Below are 22,828 nucleotides of genomic sequence, written 5' to 3'. Positions count from 1 at the left end.
TGGTCTTACTGGTGTTCAAATTGGTTAAAGATCTTCGCTCTTATTTCTGCCCTAAAGAAACCATCGATCACTTAATCTTCCTGTATGTGTATATGTAGTTCATTAATGCATCAGGCCTGTCTTTTATTTGTCTGCCCAATCCTTTTAGACTTGTAGGTGAGGTCACTGTGTTTCAAAAAATGCCTTATAAAACGAAGTTTGAAAATTATTCTTAGATTGATATTTTTATTTATATAAAATCAGAGATTTAAATTATATTTAAATCTCTGATAAAATCATGTGTTTTTCATTTACATTAAGTAAGAGCCAAACATACTAATACAAAGGCGCTGACAAAAGAATGGAAACGCCAAAATATTGGAAACAAATTAGAGTATTATTTTTCAGCTGAACAGTATTGTTTTTATTATGCAATGAAAACGATCTAATACGATCGACAGATAAAAAAAAAGTTATGAAGATCATAAAACAAAACTCTTTGGATAAAATACATGTATTTCTCAAAATCCACAATTAAAATTAAATCTGGCGAAAAGTGAAAAGCGTTTTAACAAGTTTTACTTGCATGCTAATATAACCAATTTTGATACTAATAATCATTCTTCGGTAAAAATGTACCCGGGCATTTTTTATTTGGGTGCTAAATTCCCCCCGACACATAACTGAACAATAACACCTGTCACATTTGAGTGGTGATTTCCGGTTCCTTTCCAGGTGCGACATGGAGGTTCAACAGGGAGCAATATCTGGCACAGAAAACGCGAATATATAAAAATCGGTGGTTGTGTTAGGTTAATAAGTGCCTTCCCATGTTTCATTCATATGTGAGACGGAGAAATATTCATGTGGCTGGCATGTAAATCGGTTGTAAATGACAAATGTAAACAATACTACAACCGGAAGGTCACAGACCAACGAACTGTCTGTTTAGTTGTCAAACGACCGAGGGAAGCTGTGCTGTTGGATTAAGACCGATGCAGGGAATGTGTAATGGTGTCGAAGCAGTATGCACAGTGTAACAGGGCGACATTGGACCCGAACTTGGGCATTGTGTAGTCTCCTGTGTGGACACCTGTTAAGTTCTGTAGGTATGTATCACAAACACCCCAATACACTGGACACTTACGTCGGGTGAGTCATTTCTCTGTTATTGTATTTCGGTACACACGTGTAATCGATGTCCTCACAAAAATAGTCAGTTCCTTTATCATGGAAGTTAAGTGTAAGGTGCATCTATTTGTCTGTTTGTAGCCTTTCAACTTGTCAGTTGTCGTTGCAACATTTTTCAATTAGTGGAAGTTAATTTAATTAAAACTCTGTAGATGTCATATCCACTGACTTCAGTGATTTGGAAAGGAAGGTAAGAAATTACATTGAATGTCTACACTAACATTATAAGATATATATGAGTCAATTTTGATATTTTGTGTAACGGTGATGTGTCTTAATGTATATGTGTGTGCTAGCTGTGGTAATTTTCGGTGTACATGCATATGCATAGGCACATACAATAAGTTGCTATACATAACAGTGATGTAGTAATTGGAACACAAAGCTTCGGTTTTGTCTCCGACTGCAGCACATTTACACATGCTGACCCCTGGCATTTATAGTCACATAACATTTAGTATGAAAATAGAGAGGCAATGACGGGAATATGTATTTTGGGGTAAAACACAAATGTCATATGAAGGTCTATAAATGTTTCTTTTTTGGTCCTGTTAATATAGGTATCAGTATCCAATTTAGAGCTTTTGCTGAAACTGGATGAACCTCCAAAAAAGGTTCAAAGCAGTAGCTGAAGCAAAAACATTTTCTCATACATAATTACTGTATTTGATCCAATAAGCGCCCAGGGTGCTTTAAAAATTAAAGCAAAAGCGGACGCTTAACAGAAACAAAGTTGGTCTAGCCTTTCATAAAATTGTTCTACAAATTAGGCGATAAATCAATTTGAAAAAGAAATTGGAAAGGAAGACAACAGAGTTTTCATATTTTCAGTCTGCATTTAATGCGAAGTAAGTGAAATTGAAACCTTAAATAGTGGTGGGGGGGAGCTAATTGGGTCAAATTCAATATAGTATGTAAAAATAAGCTCATTATATTTATATAGTGAGTCTTGCCAAATGAAAAAACACATTTAGCGTGACATGTAAAAAAGGCAAAATTTTATGCCAGATAAAATTCAAACTCCAGTGATTGCATGATCCATTTTTCTAGTAGCTATCTAAGACATTTTGTCTAGATTTCAACAGGATGAAATTATGTTTTATGTCTGACTACATAATATATTAATATTGAATCTAACTGTCAGACTGTTGTCGTACATCTTGAAATATCCTGAAAAAAAACGATTTTTTCATTATTCATAGATAATGTTGTGTATCTTTCAACATACATCAGTAGATTATTTGAAAAACATTTTGCTACCAGGTAAATACTTTGTCAAAATTGCAATTTACCAATTTTGTATGCAGTAATAGTGTGCAAAAACACATATGATTCATACAGAATGTACTTGCAGTTGGTCTCTCCACTAAGTTTAATGATTCATTTGATATATTATAATACATCAGATATACACATGCATTCTGGTTTGAGGGACATGTTCTTATATATATGGTCCAATTGCTACAAATACTTGCTCTATAATACAATGAATACTTTCACAATCTTTTGTATGAAAACTTGATGTGTCTGCGATAGCTGCAATATATGAATATCAACATCAGTGATGACATGAATTGGGTGTATCTATTGTTTTGTAAAGGGTGTGGTGATGATATCATGTATATACATATCTAGTACATATGATCACTACACTTATAATAACTCTTGTTTATTGCTATAAGATATATAGAATTAAAGCACCTACTAATTTACAGATCAGATCTAGAGTCTTCTGTATTTTGCAATTCAGAAATTGAGACACTCCCATATACAAGTTCTGCACTCATGTTTTCCTCAACTGGAAAATAACACACAAGAGCCATTTAAATTTATTATATCTTTGAAAACATAATATAAGTAAAATGGCAATCCAAATATTGACTAAAAGTCTTTTTCTTCACTCAGGATTTCATCTTGACCTTGAATTTTGACTTTGTTCATGTGTTATGCATAGTACCAGTGAGTGCATTTGTTAATAGTTATGGTATCTGTCATATTATATCATTTGATGGAATAGTTGTACAAAATCTGGTGCTGTGTATTATACATAACATGTATGTACGTAATTTACAGCTATAGACATTACACCATATTATTTATATGTGTCATATAGACATAATATATTGGAAATTGCACTATCATTATCGTAGCTGAGAGGGCTATATAATAGTCACAGAGTATTTCATGGTGCAAAACTGGTTTGAAATCCTTTGGAGGAACATAAATTGCAGTAACGTACAAGCTCATTCTAATCCATCAGAGGGGGATACAGCGATATTTCAGAATCTAATCTGTCAGAGCTAAAATGGTATCTGATTTTGTATCTATTTGCTCTGACGGATTGGTAATACCACTGTCTGTCTCTCCCTGATAGATTAGAATCACCCTGTATCAATTTGTATACCCATGATAGATGTATAAAAAACAGTAGTACTTCACAATGCTCTGCACATTGCCCTGTGATGGTGGCAGAGTGGTTAAGGACACAAGCCATCCACCTCGATCTGAGTCTATACGTTCAGGGACCCACAAATAGCTATAGGCTCCAGACTTGGGTTATCTTTATGCCATCCCAATATCCTTTTTAATCACAGACAATAAATAATGACACCTTTTTTTTCTGAAAGTTCAACAAAATTATATAGAGGTACCTCATTTTATCTGAAAATTAACCCATTTTTGATACACCCAGTGCAAACCCTTGCCTGGAGTCTTTGATTTAGAAATTGGTCAATGATTTTCCTCGAGGAGTTCCATCTTTCCGTTAAATCTGATCATGATACAAGTTACATGTACATCCAAAACTAGCCTGGACAAAAATCACCAAACCAAATTATGCAGTTGTGTAGGTAGCCCTACATACAATATGGACATGTTATGATGTATAATTCATACAGTTTTACCATAAAACCGTTCTATATTCATCAAGGTTAAGATATTTTGCTAAACAGCTTGCACTGTTACTCCCCATGTGCAAAAACACTTTCAGGTTTAATTCGTCTCACGCGTCCATTACAACTAACATTTACCGAAGCGGTGTTTTCTTTTTGTGTAAATGATTCGACCATTTTAATTAGTTTTCACTGTGGTTTTGCTTAAGTGGTTAAAATTGATTGAATTCCATGTTGACACCGGTATTCTTGATGGGCTGCCTTAAGGGCATTGCAGAGAAGCATGTTCATTATCGAATCTCGCTCTTTTGACAATTGTTTTATTGAGAAACATATATAAAGCAGTTAACATTGCGAAGGGTAATTGGCTCTAGTCCAATAACAATAAATGGGAAATTGCTATACATGTACACTGTCATCAGTAGATTAATATTCAAATTTAATTAGATTGTCTGCTTTTAGACGATATTGATTATTTCTAAATATGGTGTAGATATGAAACCATAGCTATAGTAATCTCATTGCATTGTACAGATTACTTTAGCTTCGGAAAATCCTGACTCAATGTTTCAAATTCCTTCATATTAAAATTGGCATCAGAGACATTGTCCTCGTTTGTAGCTATGGTAATTTCTATGACATGACATGGATAAAAATGTCATAATGCTATTATCCAAATAGGAGATATGATTGGCAAACATTCCGAATTTATGGTTTAAATTCATGGGTGCAATAAAGTATATATGTATGACAGTCCATATGGTTATCATAATGATTAATGCATATATAAATATTATGATGTGTGAGTCACACTCTATCCTTGCATTTCACTGTTACTGTATACGTATACATATAATTCCCAATTATACAGCTTATGTGTGAGATGAATGGCTATAAAGCGTTATTCTTGACCTTCAATGTCACAGGGTGTTGGTTTGGTGGTTTTTCTTTAGATACTCTGGACTTTTCTGACTGCAAATAACCTTTGGATGCTATATCCATTGTTTATATTAAAACATTTAACAAAATACACCCAAACATTGTTCAAATTTATGTCCTTGACCTGCTATATAGGCTAAGATAGGAAAAAGGCTGAAACTTTGAATAACTATATATAGAGGATTCCACTTATTTCCTTAATTAGGCGATTTTTTAAAAGAAAATATGCACATAACTGGAGTATTTATATAGGCGGAGACAGAATTTTGCACCTCCCTTTGAGCTCTACAGATGTGTGAATAAGCAATAGAAATTGTTGTATGTATACCGTATTTGACCAAATAAGCGCCCATGTCCCTATAAGAGCCCCTCCCCCTTTTTGAGGCCTCAATTTCAATTGCCCAGGCATAAATAAGGACCAAAACTACATAAAACGGTATAAATTTGCAATAATTTTGACTTATTAGCACCTTTTCATTTTCATCAATTTTTTAAGCGCCCTGAGCGCTTATTGGGTTGAATACGGTACTTCTTCTCAACAACTAAAAGGTGCAGATCAAGATGTGTATGTTGCATGCTGGGATATGTTCATTCAAACGATAGGTCTAGCTGTACAGGTATACCTTCATCCAAAATCACAGAGTTCAAATGTGTTTATGTCATCTTAGGTGTTCTTTTACCTAGAGGCACATTGCATGGATCTGACATCAGGGTTGTAGCAAGACATCCATGTATATACATGAATATGGATAATATTAGATAAGGACCATTTTCTGATATCCCTTGGGTCAGGTCTATATAAACAGGTTTGATGTATCTATTATTAATTTTTTGTACATTTTACCATGTAAATTAATTACTGGTAATGAGTATTTATGAATTTATGTGATTTTCATATGATATTTTGTCGTTACAGTGTCCCTATCTGGCCGAGATGTGTGGACGAAGACGGCCTGTGCTGGAGAATGTAATGATAAATACTCCCTAGAATGTCCCTACCAACAGAAAATTGCCATCAAGGACCTTCAGTATTTCTCCAAGCCTCTGAGTTCACAATGTCCCAGCTCAGCTTGTCAGAACCTTAATCAGTGTTGCAGATATGACCCGTACGATTGCCGGATGCCATTTTCGGAGTCGAAGGCGTATGATGTGTACAAGCGTTGCTCCGGGATGCAGCGCTGTGGTTGGCTCCAGGCAGATAGTGCAGCTTACACTTGTAACAACAGAAATCATACGAACTACGTCCGTGCCTCCTACAAATGTGTTGATGGTATGGCCATGTAGTCTTATCTATGAGTCATTTGATTAATGTAATATTTATATATATTGTGTATAAATAGGAAAAACTTTTTGATATTGACACTTCAATAAATGCAAATACATAGTCAAATTCAGAATGTAATTGTGTTAAGTTCTGTTAACATGTTAAAGATCAATTTCATGTGTTAAAATTTGTTTTTATCATAAATAACTTTGTGTACAATAGCCACTTAAAAGCAGCACTTTGTATTCAGATCTGATCATTTGCTATCCTAAGAAATACTTTAAATAAAATATATGCCCTTAGTTGCTTATCTCAGCAAATATGACAGGTGGTCTAAAGAACATGTAACTACAAGTACCTAGTTAAATATCACTTTTCCATGGAGTTTTCTCTGTTAAAACCGGACAATTGCACAATTGTTAACTCATTTGCCAGTGAAGACACATTTAGACTCTTCTAAACCAAAGACTAGACTAGTCCATTGTGAAATTTCAGGGGTGATTGAGTTAAGAAATATTTTCAAAAACTTCTGGCATACGACGATCTTATATGTAGTATGTAAATAATTCAGTACATATTTTGTTACTGTGAATTATTAAGTACCCATAGTAAACTAAAAGATGTCTGCTTATAGGTTATTATATATATAAGTATTGCTTTTCGCAAATCTCATCAATTTACATGTACATCGTATCGTACCAGCTAGGCTCTGGAATGAAGAACTGAAACAGTCCTAAAATTTTGATGATGAATATAAAAATCAACCCTTACACAGTTTGTTTGAATCACATTCACCTTACACTGTAATTTGCATTCAATCACTGTCATTGAACAGTACAATCTTTTAACAATATTTTACCGAGGTATATCCTGGATAGATATATGATTCATCTGATCACTGGGTTGTGGTTTAAAACTTCCTCTCAATAATAACATCAGACACAAGGAGCTCTATAGCTTCATAGCAATTAATACTTTTAAAAACAATTTTTTTATATATATATATTAAAGTTGCTTAACTGCTGACGAGTGGTATTTTTTTCTCTATAAAAAACAGGAGCAGACGAATTCGTATTTTTCTTCAGTTACAAAAATTATTTACAAGACACCATTACCACCATTGAAAAGTTTGAACTTGTATTTTTCCTGAAGATAAAAATATTAAAAATAATTGCGTCCCAAAAAAGTTCACAGCACTAGTACAATGCCCTTTATAGAATGAAGCACTAATTACGCATGCACCAAAAACAAATAAATTATTTTATTTGTATTTTTGTGTTAATTAGACAAATATGATATATATGCGATGAAACTCGTGTTATTGTTCAAATGAATGGTATCATTCATGCTCTGTCGGCGGTGGAGTATCTTTTAAAACCTTTTTAAAGGGTATTCCTTTGTGATATATATAGTTTTGTAGTGTCAAAAATAAATTAAGCTATAAGGACGTAAATGGGAAAAACCAGGTGTTATGCATTCCTGACCTTACTGTGAAAATTATGGTCATTATATAAATTCATAAACTAATTTGGTTTTTCCAGAGGAATTCAACTGTATGAAAATCTATTGTAATGAAAAAGTGTTTATTTATACCCAGTATGTTGTTGTGGTTTTCTCATGGAGTTTCAGCTTACTTCTGCCAAATCTGGCCAAGTTTTATAGCTGTCCTTTAAAATATAATTTACACCTAGTAAAGCCAAAATAAATCAAATCCATCCTCAAACGTCCTAAAAGAAGAAATGAATCTGATCCATTATGCTGTTAAAGAAGTTATATGGAGTTTGTCATAAAATCTTTAATATCAGTATCGATATGATGCAGATATAATATGCTATATACCCCCATGGGATTTGAACATTAATTCAGTGCAGTCAAGAGGAAAAATTCAATTATATTTTCCCTAGAAATCTGACACAATGTAGAATTAAGATTCCTACAAGCTGATGAGAATATGCTGAGTTTGTCATGCCCTTTTCACAAAAAAAGAAAAAGAACTCTGATATTTAATAAGAATGTTGATTGTGGATCAAATTTCAACACCAAAAATATCCGACAGGAATACATTGTACTAATATTTTTTTGTATCTTGTAATTCCCCATCTTGATATTCCAGCTGGCTCTCTCTATATTCACCCCTGAATTATGTTATAGTAAAACTTACTAGTAAGTATAAGGCTCTGTGTGAGACAACAGATGACACCGGTAGTTTGGTCCTAATATGTATGTACATAAAGAAAAAAAAATCAAATAACGGTACACTGTATAGCTTTGAAGCTTGGCGGTGTTGATCTCTCTAATCTTCAAAGGAAGTCTCGATCTCTGTAGGCCTGTAATTGGTCAATTTTTGTCTCCTGATCTGCCTTCAGTTTTGCTATGTCGTAGTCGAAGGGGAAATATTTCGACAATGATATATAGTATTAAAACCTTTGAATGTCGAGGATGATTTCCATGATTCTGGCATCATGTGAATAGCACTGGCAAAAATTCTACATGGAAACTCATTAAGATTTTGAATAATGTCATATTTTGCCCAGATCTTTACTAATGTAGCTGATATACCTTTATATCTTCACTGAATCACAGTGTGCTGACTCTTATGAAACACCTGGTTCCCTATTCCAGGGAGGCTGTTTAAATCCATATAAATACACTTTCATGCTAATTACCTTTACATTGCATCTTCATCTTGCATTAGATATAAATTTTTTTATTACAATTGAGCCTTGTTAACTAAATTCAAATTAACGAAAGACCCTACTTAAAACAAATTGTTCTTATGGCCCCAATCGTATATTTAATTCATATTCAATTTTCTTTGTATCAAAAACTTGAACAACTCAAACCATGGTCCTGCAAACTGTGGGTTAACGAAGTTGTTTAACTGTATATATTGTTAATAACTATCTCTTCGTTAAATATTTTTTATTAATTATCTTTATTTCCTTCCAGACGCCTCCTTCCTAGATATATGTTCTAACCAGTCGCTGGAAGGAGACACCATTAACTTGATATTTAACGGCACTCACATGGAAACGTCGAATCGCCAGTCCAACCGCTGTGTCTGTATCCTGTCCACGTCGGACTGTAATTCTATCGCGAAGCTGCATTTTCGTACAGTTGACGTCCGACTTCATGAAGGTAGCAACATCTCGCATTGTCATCCACATGCCAAGTTCACTATTACAGACACCAATGGTCCGCGTGACTATAAATGTCAGACGAACCATTTCTACCGTCAGTTCATGGATATCTACTACAGTTCATCGTCCTATGCTCGAATGTCTATGTATTACGAACCTGGTGTGTACCCTGCTCAGGTGTGGCTACAGGTCAAAGGTAAGATAATGGTCCGAAATTTGTAGGTGTAAACTGGTGTTATTTTCAAGTTCGCGACTAACTTCAACAATTTCAGAAAACAGTTCTGTTAAACTTTGTTATAAATCAAATATTGACTTGATGGGACCATGAAATCACTTTGTATCAACACATAACTTGCTATAAACAAATTCATAATAGGTTTCTCAAAGAAGTATAAATAAAGAGGAGCCAAAACCGAGGATTTTAATTAACTTCGTAATAAGCAAAAATTTGTATCAAGCTGGTTGGTCTAAGATAGTTTTACTGTACATTAATGTATTACGACATTAAGACAATTAAGCAAAATAAAGTATCTCACTCAGGTAGCAAAGTAAGACACATAGTATAGTTATGGAGGAGAACTGTGATTTTCGTTTCGGTCTGTGTATGAATTAAAAATTTAAGATAAAACTTTGAATCCCTATTGGTATTACAGCGATAAAACTCTGAATCCCTATTGGTATTACAGCGACCCTGCCTGGCCAGAAGGTGGTGATATCCTGCGGTAGGAACAGTGCTGAAAATCCACGCTTCTGTGGTCCTGTGGAGATGATACCAACAACACCCAAAACAAATAATCCCTCGGCAACAGTTATTGAAGGTAATGTAATCACAGGAAAGAAGGTGAAGTATACTAAGAGCTGCGACAGCCAAGTGGTTAAAATGCCGCGACATATTACCACAAGCCCTTCACCTCTGGGTCGCAAGTTTGAATCCCATGTGGGTCAGTTGCTAGGTACTGACTGCTGGTCAGTAGTTTTTCTCCGGGTTCTCCAGTTTTCCTCCACCATCAAACCCTAGCATGTCCTTAAATGACCCTGGCTGGTAATAGAACTTAAAACTGAACAGATCAAATTAAAGGTGAAGTACAGGAATTTTGCATTCAGTAACAGAATGACGTAAATCCTTATGCTTTATCTTCTGATAAATTTAACTTTTCCTTGCAAAAACATTCCGATGGTCTGTTGATGCAATTGCTGATGGCACCCACATGTTACCAAGATAGCCAGAGTTAAATTCCATGGTCGGATTTGAAAAGGTTTCATTTTGATCATTGAATGAACTTTGTTGTTGATTCTTTATTGCTGCCGATCAGGCTTGTCTGTATTACTGAGTGGTACTGTTTATGTACCATCCTGTATTTAACATCTATTGACCAATATTGAACATTATACTGGTTTATTTTATGAAGGACCCTGTGGCCTTCATTTTCAGATCAAATTTCAAATGAGTCTATAAATATAAAACACTAGGTATTAGTTTTTTATGACGATCTCCATTAACTGAAGCAATGGTCTTGTGTTTCAGACGATATTTTTGATGGGAATGGAGAAGTTACGGAAAGTCCAATTCCAGGTTACGGTGCCGACACGGGTGGAGCTCGGTCTAAGGAACAAACAGGTAACCATGGCAACAACAAACAAACACCTGGTTAACGACCAGAGCAGTGGTAGCACCTTAACTATAAAGAAGTTGTTAAGTGGTTAAATTGTCTGACATGGACAGCCTAATGATCTTATCATCAGCTTTTAATTCAGGATTATGATGAGGCCTGCGTGGGAGCACCTACAACCAACCAACATATTGGTTATCATTTAGGCAACAGGATATTGGAACTTATCAAATGGATACATAAATAGTATTGTGAGTTATTCAGTATCCATTTTGTGCTTATTGTTAGATATTTGTTATAAACCTGACAGAGTTCTCTGCTCTTCTTCTCCAGAGTGGCCAGCTATCATAGGGGGCGCTGCAGCAGGTGCTATTGTTCTCCTTCTTCTTATCCTCCTCATCTGTATCATCCGACGACGACAATCAAGAAAAAGGTAATTCACTGGGTTATTTTCAAAGTCTGATTCAAAACGAAGCGGTAATATAGAATTTCATTGGTATTTAGTAAATTTGTTTGTTATATCTATAACAGTTGGATATTACTTTATTTAGAATATACCTGTCAACCAACAGAGTGACAATGTTAATAATTAATTACTTGATTGATAATGGGACTAATTCATATACCATGTGATACCTGATAATGTTTGTACGGTACTAGTATCTCCAGTGGTGTTGGAACATGTTTCTTTGTAATCTTCCCGCTGAGATGGCATTAGCCCAGGGTATCATCTTTTGTCATTCCATTACCATTCATCAATTGAAACAATAGTCCCGCACAAACGTTATCAGGTATGATGTGGTACGTGAGGGAATCCCATTGATTGGTTATGATTTACCTTATGGCTATCATTAAATGGGAGATAACTCATGCTATATTTATACTGTCTCGGATCTTAATCATGTAAAGTTTATGTGCAAAACCTCATTTAAAGAGGTCTTAGTACACAAATACATTAAATTTAAGAAAAGCTTTACTTTTAAAGATATTCTTTTTTCCTGACTTGTAAAAATATAGTCCTCAATTAAGCAGTCTTTGATTGTGATGAAACAACTGATTTAAATATTCTGCACGCTAACAGAGCTTTTGCTTTTGGTCAACAATTTTCTCTTCATTCTGGATTATTCAAACATAGGAAAAAAAGATCTGTTGATGTACATCAAAAGACCAAATTACCAGTCTCATCAGTTGTCCCACATATAGCCTTCAGTTTTATGACACAGTATTGGTTTGATATTGCGACAGTGATAGTAACTCCTTGGATATCAAGGATGCTTTTGCCTACAATTTCTATCATCTATGAAGATTCATGGCTTTTTTTTTTCATGATTTGGGGCCGATTTTCGGCCCCATTCCCCGTTGCAATGCCTCTGAATTTTCCCAATTCATGCCTTAAATTTCTCAAAATCAAAATTTCTTGCAAACTATCCAAAAATATTGTATGAACTTAGAAGGCTATGGCTTTAGATATTTGTGAATTGGCTTCAGAAAAGAACATATAAACTACACTGGAAATAAAAATATTTTATTTGTTATGCGTTATTTCATATTTCATTATTTTTCCCAAATCTTGGTTTTGTCACACATTTTCCCAAATTCAAAGCCACAGGCCCCATTCCCAAAGCAATGAGAAAAAGCCCTGAGATTACAATTATCAGTTATATTATGTTGATCTTTTCTTTAATTCAGGAGGAAAGCTAAGGAACACGATGACGAGACACGTCGAGTGTTGACAGGAAATATCCCTCCGCCACTTCCTCTAGCCGATAGATACGAACCCCACGAAGGAAATTATTATGAAACAGTTGGTGCTACCAACGGCAAACCAGCTGGTGACACGGGCAGTATAATTAGTCCCAGTAAAATCATGGAAACTTTTACACCGGGTAAAAAGCATAGTGGGCAATTCTTTCCTTCAGAAGTGAAAGTTCCGCCACCAGTTCCCACTCCTAAAATAAGCAAAAAATCTCCTGAAATGGAGGTAAATCCTTACCATATGCCATGGGATAACGGCAATTTTTCAGTGAATAGAGCAGAACAACGAGATCTGGCTTATGCAACAAGTGATGAGATACAAGTATTGATACAGCGCATGGAGCAGGATCGACGTTGTCTCAATGAAGGGGTTAAGGACGAGGAACAAGTCGTCCCAAACCCTAATTTCTATATCCACATAGATGATTATAAGATCAAGCAAACCCCAAATAATCCCATGGGGCAAGCTGAGGAGCAGGATAGCTCTGAGGACGAGCACGGTGCTAGTGTGAATCCGCGGAATTACGAGGATATTCGTGTGGAATCGGATGAGGATACACCTAATTTATTGCATGAAAATCCAGGAAAGAACAAAGTGAATGTGGTAAAGGAATTGTCAAATGAAAATTGTTGTGAAAGTGAGGACACTGGGTACCGGTCAGTCGGAAGTCCTGACCAAGTCATGGTGTCCGAGGACGATTACCTTATACCTGGCTCAATCAAGTCGTCCCTGTCTGATGGCAGTAAAGCAGGCACGTTACAAAAGGACGACACGGAATCGAATCCACGTCAGTCAGACGTGTTTGAAGCAGAACCCGACGAAACCAGCACTAAGTTTTGAATGGTGTCATCTCAAAAAGCTGTTTAGTCACTAATGTCTGCTTCTGTTTTTGTGTGTATGTGTGTGTAGGAATTTGATGCCTATATATTGTATACACAATGTTTCCTGCAATGAATTTTAAACATTCTTGCCAATTAAGTTGTGATCCGGGCATCATTGCTACATATTCTGCCCTCCGTATTGAAAATACCATATTGATGTTAAATCTGAATTTCTGTTGATGATTTTAGAATAATTTAGATACACAAATGATTTTCTGCTATTTGTAATGATTTAGCTCTAAAGAAAGTGATAGTTTCATATTAATGTTAATTGTTGAAAAATGTTGAACAATATCATGCACTCATTCAGTTTTTTCCATTAATTGCACATCATTCAAGACATGCCAAATTGCCAAGTTTCTATGTGATATCATTAATGAATACTGCCAAAGTAACTAACAACCACAGATTAGTTATCATGGATAAAAAATAATATAAATAAAAAAATCTGACAGATTTTAAAAATAGATAATTTTAGTTAAAAGTTAAAATAGGTAGTTATAAAGAAAACTAACATTTTCTCTTGCAATCATTCTTTGGTGATGGTTAAATTCCACAAAAGAAAGTGAATTTCCACAGAAACAGCTTCACTTATAAGTAGAAATTCATTTAATGTATATACAGTATAAAAGGTGTAAATTAATGGTTGATTATCAAATAAAGAACTTTAACTGAAGATTGTATAAGAATGTAAAATAACTCCCCAGATTGATTCATAGAAATTCCAAGAACATTTCTTTAATTTATATATAATATACTATTACCAATATGTCAAGCTATTCTGAACACTTCTAAAGGTAATATTTCTAAATTACATTGCTTTGAAAACATTATGGAAGACTTATTCTAAGAATCAAATGATTCAAAATAAAAATGGAAAGGGTCTGTTTATTCAGGTATACATTCCTTTTACTGTGAACATGTACAGCATACACATTCAGTCATACTCACCCACTTGCGTTCCTAATTTTGGACAACACAAAATCATTCCAGGTCACAGAAATGTTTTGATATGTACATCCATACATTATATAGACTATTCCGTACTGTAAACCACATTATTTTTGGGTATACAAATGTATAAACTATATTTTGTGGCTTCATTATTTTCAACATATGCATGAATACATGGATTTTGTGGCTCTTATTGACAATCTAGAATTCATATACATGCAAACTTGTGTATAAAGACCACCAAAGAAAATGAAGACAATTAGAATGGTCTTTATACACATGTAGAATTGTGTAGTCAATTTGGGGCCATAGAAAATTGGGACTTAATAATCAGGTGGTCTTTATACAGAGGTGGCCGCTAAGGCAGATTGTACAGTATAACTATTCATGAACATTTTAATTCATGTGCGAGCTCGTTTGTGAAATTACACGAAAATTTGTATCTCAAAAAAATGAAGTCATTCAACTCATAAAGTGTACCGGTATGTAAAATGATCTGTGAATTATTCAATATATGCTCCTGTGTTTTAGTATAAGAGTGATAAGCCCCTTTGAGCTAACAGTTCTCAAGCTTAAGGTGAACATATCTAGTCAAAACATCCTTGTGAAAATGTAATTAACTTAAAATTAACAATAACGAATAGATTTTCATCATCATTGTTTTTATACATACATACACAACATTGTCAGAATCCTGCGATGTCCAACTTCTGTATCGATCATTTTTATTCTGGGTACAAACAATGAAAACAATGAATCAAGGTTAATAAGAGAACAAATTTAATTTTAATTTTGTACACACAGATTCAGGACCCAGTGCAGGAGATTGAATGACATATACTTACCCAATTGTTATTACATTATGATAAAACTTGTATTCCATGATATACATGTTTATAACATACAGCTTGCATTGTCTTTTAGCACAATGTAATTCTATTATTGGATTTAGATCTTTTCAGTAATTTCTATATATAGTATGCATTGATAAGCAAATAATTAAATCCTGGTACATCTTCAGTTTATAATTTTACACCTATAGATTTCAGTTGACATTCACACTCTGAACATCAAACTTTCTGGTTTAGATACAATTAGATACAAATGTTTATAATGATTAGTATAGATCACATGTAATTAAAGCTAGCAAACAAATTGTGTAATATTTCAGCAGTATATTACATATACTTTAATTATGTCTATTTATAATTACAGTATTATGAATTGTAGATTTATATAAGATCAAGTGCCCAGCCAGTGCATCAGACATCAATATCACTTAGATATAATTACACATGTACTATATATCTTGCAGTATAATTTAGTTCACTTTCTGTTTACCAGTTTAACAATTTATGACCTAATAATGTTGATTATTTCTTTATTCCAGTTTCTGTTGAAGAGTTACTGGTAAACATTCCTGATATATAAAATTTACTCCTGTTTTGGTTATTGTTTAATTACTGATAAAGAGTTTATCTATTGTTTCCCATTCCATACAAACGTTCACAGCATTCCTATTAAATTTAAAGTTAGTCTAAAGTCTATCAATGCACTGTTTTCACTGTCACAATTAGGGTTTCTAGTCACAACGTTAACATATATTAAAGCCACAAAAGAGTGGGGCAAGGTACTTACCATTGGTCGATAGTTTTTCTCCGGGTACTCCACTTTCCTCCACTTCCTAAACTTTGCACATTAAAAATATACCCTTGCTGTTAACAGGATTTTAAACGAATAGACGGAAGTCCTAGACAGATTTTTGTTTTTGATGTTTTGTTCATATGAAATATACAATGATTTATATAAATGAAAATTCCAAATAGTTTGATCATGGCTATTGGCCATTTGGGAAACAAACAAAGTAATCCCATGTATATGGTTTCCTAAATCAGAATATACAGTTTATTGTTTCAATAACAGTCAATTTTTTGAAGCTTTTATAATTGATATGGCATAAACATTTTATAAACTTAGTTTATAAAACCTGATGGTTGTGATATTTATTTTCTTTTCAGTGTATAATTTAATTAGAAATATGATTAATCATGCCCTTGCTTTAACATGAATGTTGTGAATATACTACATATAGTATTACAGTTTATGATAATGAAGTGATATAGGTTATCATGCTTGAATGATACAAGCCTTCTACTTCTAGCTATATTTAATTATGAACAAGCTTAGTTTGAAACTCAATGGGCAGATAAATTTCTGGGCACTATTCCGTATTTGCATATTACAGAGTTATCTGCCCTTACGGGTAGGTATTGATTGTGATGTCATGTGTTTTCGAGTGTAACGTTATACTTTTTAGGAGAAAATGATGTGAATTGCGCTCACAAAATAATGATGTAACGATCGATACCTATCCGCAAGGGAGCTAACTCTGTAATATACAAAGACGGAATATGTACTAACTGTATGCCAATGATTTCTCTCTGGATACTACGTGCAGCTAAGGGTGACATCTACACCTTTTTAGGTCATATGGTAAAAAAAAGTTCTGCTTCACATATTATTTTCTGTTGTTTAGAGTACATAGAGATAATTTGAAAAGCAAACCATGTACAGAAATCACCACAATAACTTTAGGATTAAATTCCTTAGAGATTACAATATTATATACCATATATATATCTTTAAAGCAGAAGTTTAATTACACTCGCACTTGAATACTAAATTAATGTAAGTCTGGTCCAACTATACACTGATATTATTGTATTGGCTTGGAATCTGTTAGAAGCAAAATATGTAATGAATTTATGAAATGTCAGGAAATGGAACTACGTACTAAGTTTTTATTTTTTTTGGGGTAGTATCACATTGCTGTCATGATTATATTAGCTCAGCGATAGTTTGAGTAAACTTTACAGTAATGGATCTAGACAGTACAGTACCTCATCACTGGTAAAGTTTAAGAATTCATAGGTGCTCATAATCTACCATATATTCTGTAATCCAATACCTTATTTAAATACAATCCTCGTTAATCCACACAGCCCTAGCTATTTTGCATATACATGTCCATGTACCTACAGTCGTACAATATCTCATGATCAAGATACTGGACTTTGAAGGACTGGTTATCATATACATGATACACTATAAAGCAAGATGTATTATACAACATAGGCTAATTTTTCATAAAGCTGGAATGAATACATATTTTGTAGATTCAAATGTTGACCTATATATATTTTTAAAAAATAATTATAATATTATAAACACCAAAAAGTCGCATTTAGAGAGATATTTAAACACAATTTTTTTATTCAAGTTTTCACTTCTGTATACAAATCGACCTCAAATTTCATATCTTTTATTTATCCCCACAAATAAAATCATGATATTTTAATACCTTTTAGATTAAATACACGTATTGATAAAGCTTTAATAACTGGTTATTCAGAATTCATTCAATTTCATTTTATTTACTAATATACATACATGTAACATATGCCTTCTATGTTCTCTCTTGTAACTGTGGTTGTGATTTTTTTTTTCTTTCGGAAATGAAAGGGTTGTTTATTTATTTCACAATAATTCACAAGCAAATGTACCTAAATGTCATTTGGTCAGAGTTGTACGAGATCCGTAACCTCAGATATACCATTCTCCATTGTTCTATTTTTGTCGCTGGTATTTTTCTAACCCATTGCAATGCCTTGATGTTTTTGCCCAGCTAGTTTTTCTATGAATATTTTGTAAATATGATAGGCTACTTCCGTGTTTGTATAAATGTTTCGGGGCATCAACTGTCTCCATTCAATGCCCATCCCTGTCCAGTGATGCTTACGTAAACTCGGAGAACACATATAGCATATATGCAACAGATTCAGCTTCAAGTAAACTTTGGGTTGTTTACATCATTTGTACCAAACTTGTATATTATTTTTGTATCATTGCCATTTTGTATATATATGACTGACATTTTGTGTATCTGTTGGACGTCCATTTCTAAGGGACGAAATTACTGCGGGGCCAAATATAACAAAACAATCACATAGATAAATACAATGTTAGGGAGTGTGTCCATTATGTAAATGTGTAGATATATAGATTTCACTGTTCAATTTTAACTGTATACAAGTTTTCTGTCTTTTTGTTATGCAAAGTTATCTGCTCTTGTTTATTTATTCTTAGCTCACTCATATTACACCTCTGAATACCAATTGAACTGACCCAAATCTTCTAATTCAAAGACCGGAACAGTTCATTAAGAAATTAAAGTTATCACAGAAAATTGATTGAAACAGGCCTTTTAGGGCTCTTATCTGCTCTTAAATGTTAACTATCCCCTAAAATATATAATGAACTGCTCCATCCTTTGAATTGGAAGAATCCAAGTTTGCCATCAAGGGTGAATGAGTATACAGATATTGATTATTTGCTATAGCAATATGTCACAGCCATTGATTTTCAGAAAATGAATAATTTCTCGCTTAATGAAAATAAAAAAATGAATAAATAATAAAAATCACGAGAGCAAATAATTCTGCATAAGAAAGACCCATAAATATTGGTTATTAAGCTGTCGAAATGATTTTGTACAGGTTGTGTGATGCGTTTGTTAAGTTTGTTGCGTAATATTGTGATAATATTTAATCGAGAATGTGACTGTGTGGTAAGCTTTTTAATCAAAATGTATGAATGTATGTAGTCCTTTAGTTTTGTGTTGTCATATTACCTGGAATTGGAAAAATAGGCCTGTAAGGTAAAAAATATGTTTTTTTGATAAGTTAAAGTGAACTGGAGATTGGGCTACCAAAGATGGTAACCTTCCATGACCGTTATGCCCTCTTTTATGCTCAAATAATGTAAAAAAAAAAAAAAAAAAAAAAAAAAATCCACTTGTTTGTATGCTTAGTTACACGTAGCAAACATGAACACTTAAAAAACAGCTGTCATTCACAGGGACCTGGCACAATTATTTTAATCAATGGTATATATATATATATATATATACTGTAAATGTATATATATTGTATATATATGATTATGTATGTACTAAAATACATATACATGCAGATATACTGGTTTTTGAAAATTCGTGCCAGGTCCCTGTGGTGTCATTGACAAGAAAAGGTCTCTGAGAATTTTCAATAATAAAGGAGACTTGATAATTATGAAGAGAGCTCTCTTTACTGTATAGGAAATCAGAACAGTGCTTTTCTAGTTTTCTTCACTTGTTAAATTATCAAGAACTGTATATTTATTGATGTTGTATATTTATGCTCGCTGACCTCACATGAGTGAGCCTTCTTGGTTGATATTAAAGATAGTAGCTTATTTTAGCCACAGCAGACACAAACAGAGAGTACTGAGATAGTCTATGGCTGATGTCCAATCCTATTGGCATTTAACATCTTTTGCCAAGAAAATATTTGGAGATATAAATTGAAACCAGGATATTTTATCATAGTTGAGTCCTTTGACATTCACCTACATGCAAGTCATGCAGCTAAATGTTAGGTTTATTTTTAACAGCATCATTATAGACAATGTCTATGTAGTCCAACTGTTTTGTGGATTATTGTGTACAAAGATAGAGGTCAGGCCTATAGATATTCATCTGCATTCCATGTACATGTACTACCCCTTTCACCCCCTAAATATTCATCTACATTCCATTTACAACCCTCCCGACCCCTCCCCCCCACCCCCCTCCCCTATTCTCACCCCATCTTTACTCAAATCAGAGTGCTTACTGTGTTCAAATGTAATTATTTCTGTTGTTGTGAAAAAGTGCCTGCAATTTAATTATTTTATCACTGTTATCCAGAATAAACAATAATCATATATTTATATCTAAAACAATATACAGCTGATTTTTTTTTGTCCGATTTCGTTAATTTTTTATTCAAAATCTATATATTTCTAAATAGTATTGATTTCCTTGTATGCAGAAAATGATTATAAAAAACTAGTTATTTGTATACTATGGTTTCGTTGCTTAGTATTTTCAAAGCACCTTTATTTACCACTGCACTGATTTAATTACATTGTTGGACTATGACACATATTTCCTGGAATTCCCTTTATTTGTTAGGTGAAATAGGGCATTATAATTATCATTTTCAAAAATATTTAAAATCTGAAAAGAAAATTTATCGAATGTCTTGGTGTTCTGCTTTTTAGTCATGCAGAGTTATTTGCCCTTGCACCCAATTAGGAACTGATTGTTACATCATAGATTTGTGTGATATATGTCATTAAAATTGGTGTTATTTTCTCACATAAAGTCATGATGTCACTGTTGACTGTTCACAAAAACAGGATAAATTTTCAAATATCATTCTGATCCATCAGGGTAACTTCCCTTGTTTCAATCTGTCAGTAATGACGGATTGACGTTTCACTTCGTTAGTACTGACAAAGTGAAACAAAGGGAAGTAACTCTGATATCAAAATCAGATCACAGTATGTTTTGTTTCACTATCGGAACACAGTGGTGATAGCGCTTAATGCAAATGTAATTGTGCACTAGCTTACAATTAAAAAAGTAACTAAGTAAAATATTTTGTTTGTATGGTCATCTCATAACCATGAATAATTTACCTCTTTATGCAGTATTATTAGTAATTTTCTGTCAGACAGTCAGCAAAATAACGTCCGATAAAAAAACGGCTGACAAGTCGACCCTCATGTTATGGGAGTAACATTTGTAGTGACATCACAATCACACTACAAGGAGTTCACTCATTCACCCCTGAAAATTCATAATGAACTATTCCTGTCTGTGAATTAGAAGAGTTTAAATGTGTGTTGAGGGGTGAATTAGTTTATCACAGCTTGTTATAATTACTGATTTCTTCATATGAGAATAGTAACTGTCATTCATTCATTAAAGCATAATGAACCCAGATATAACAGAATGATATGTAAATGACTTGATGAACTCACCGAGCTCACTCACATTTAGTTTTGTGCTCACCCTCATATAATAAGTATATTCATTACACACATGTACATGTATGTGAGTCCTTGATACTGATAGCTGATTCACAGATATCGTTCTTGTTGTATATGGAAATGATGTTGAAATTATGTATTTGTAGATGGATTAAATATATAAATAAATGTTCAAAGAAATGTTTTGAGAATGTGTCAGGTTTCTATATATAGATATGGTTGTGTACATGTAACGATACTGTACAATATTAAATATGTGGTCAATACTTACAGATTTATTGACTTTCAACATAGAAATTCATGTGTTGTTCTTTACTAAAGTGGGTGTAAAAGGGATTTCAAAACCCTGTTACCGTATTCTACCCAATAAGCGCCCATGTCCCTATAAGCTCCCATCCCCCTTTTGGAGGCCTCAATTTTAATTGCCCAGGCATAAATAAAGACCAAAACTATACAAAACTGTAAAGATTTGCAATACAATTTTGTCTTATTAGCGCCTTTTCATTTTTTTTTTTCAATTTTTTAAATGCCCTGGGCTCTTATTGGGTCGAATACGGTATGTAATCTGAGCCAGTTGCCTGAACACCTGAACTAAAAATTCTTATAGAAAAGCATTACAGAAAAGGAAAAATTTTAAGTTATTAAAGAATTGTCCTTAACTCATGTAATGCTTTCCTATGGAGTTTTGGTTTTGTTTGTTTAGTTTAACGTCCTATAAACAGCCAGAGACATGCAAGGCCATTTGATGGTGAAGGAAAATCGGAGAACCTGGAGAAAAACCAGTCCACTGACCAGCAGTCATTACCTGGCAACTGCCCTACATAGGGTTCGGACTTGCGACCCAGAAGTGGAGCTCAAGGACATCTTAACCACTCGGCCACCTATGGAGAATTTTAAGAATTTCTTAAAGTTAAGAAGCGTTCATGAAGCTCGCACTAGTTTGATGCTTCAATGGCAGTGCCTCTATAATTTTGAATTTTGAAAAATCTTCAAATGACCAAAGACCTACATAATACAAGCGTTATTTTGGCTCTTCTAAATGCTTTTATTGGGGTCAAAGTATTCAACATGTCCATGATGTCTTGACTAAACTTGCATTATCTTTTGCATCACCTATAGCTGCTGTGCAGTGCTTTCTGCTAAATCACAGTGACCTTGACTGCAAGGTCAAAGGCCATTTCAGTTTAGCCATGACTTTTAAACTTTGAATAATTTTGCTCTCTCTCAGAATCACATATAGACGAAATGCAATGCAGTATAAATATGTCAATGTGATCTTGATTCAAAGGTCAAACATAAACTTCAGAG

General features: G+C 33.7%; 1 protein-coding gene across 1 annotated transcript; it reads left to right on the top strand.

Moving 5' to 3' along the window:
- The first annotated feature begins 682 nt into the window (after positions 1-682).
- Positions 683-19,568, top strand: LOC138323861 (uncharacterized). Its single transcript, XM_069268760.1, has 7 exons — positions 683-1,088; positions 5,917-6,270; positions 9,214-9,600; positions 10,091-10,222; positions 10,930-11,022; positions 11,348-11,447; positions 12,704-19,568. The coding sequence occupies exons 1-7, from the start codon at positions 1,007-1,009 to the stop codon at positions 13,608-13,610; spliced, it is 2,055 nt and encodes a 684-aa protein (XP_069124861.1). The 5' UTR covers positions 683-1,006; the 3' UTR covers positions 13,611-19,568.
- Positions 19,569-22,828: the final 3,260 nt, after the last annotated feature.

Source organism: Argopecten irradians, chromosome 5 (genome assembly GCF_041381155.1).
Source record: "Argopecten irradians isolate NY chromosome 5, Ai_NY, whole genome shotgun sequence".
Classification (NCBI taxonomy): Eukaryota; Metazoa; Mollusca; class Bivalvia; order Pectinida; family Pectinidae; genus Argopecten; species Argopecten irradians.
This window is presented reverse-complemented; position numbering and strand designations above follow the sequence as displayed.

Coding starts and splice junctions, on each gene's coding strand:
- LOC138323861 (XM_069268760.1), top strand. CDS start 1,007: ATGCACAGTGTAACAGGGCGACATTGGACCCGAACTTGGGCATTGTGT. Junction 6,271..9,213: donor CTCCTACAAATGTGTTGATG/GTATGGCCATGT, acceptor ATTTCCTTCCAG/ACGCCTCCTTCCTAGATATA. Junction 9,601..10,090: donor GGTGTGGCTACAGGTCAAAG/GTAAGATAATGG, acceptor TTGGTATTACAG/CGACCCTGCCTGGCCAGAAG.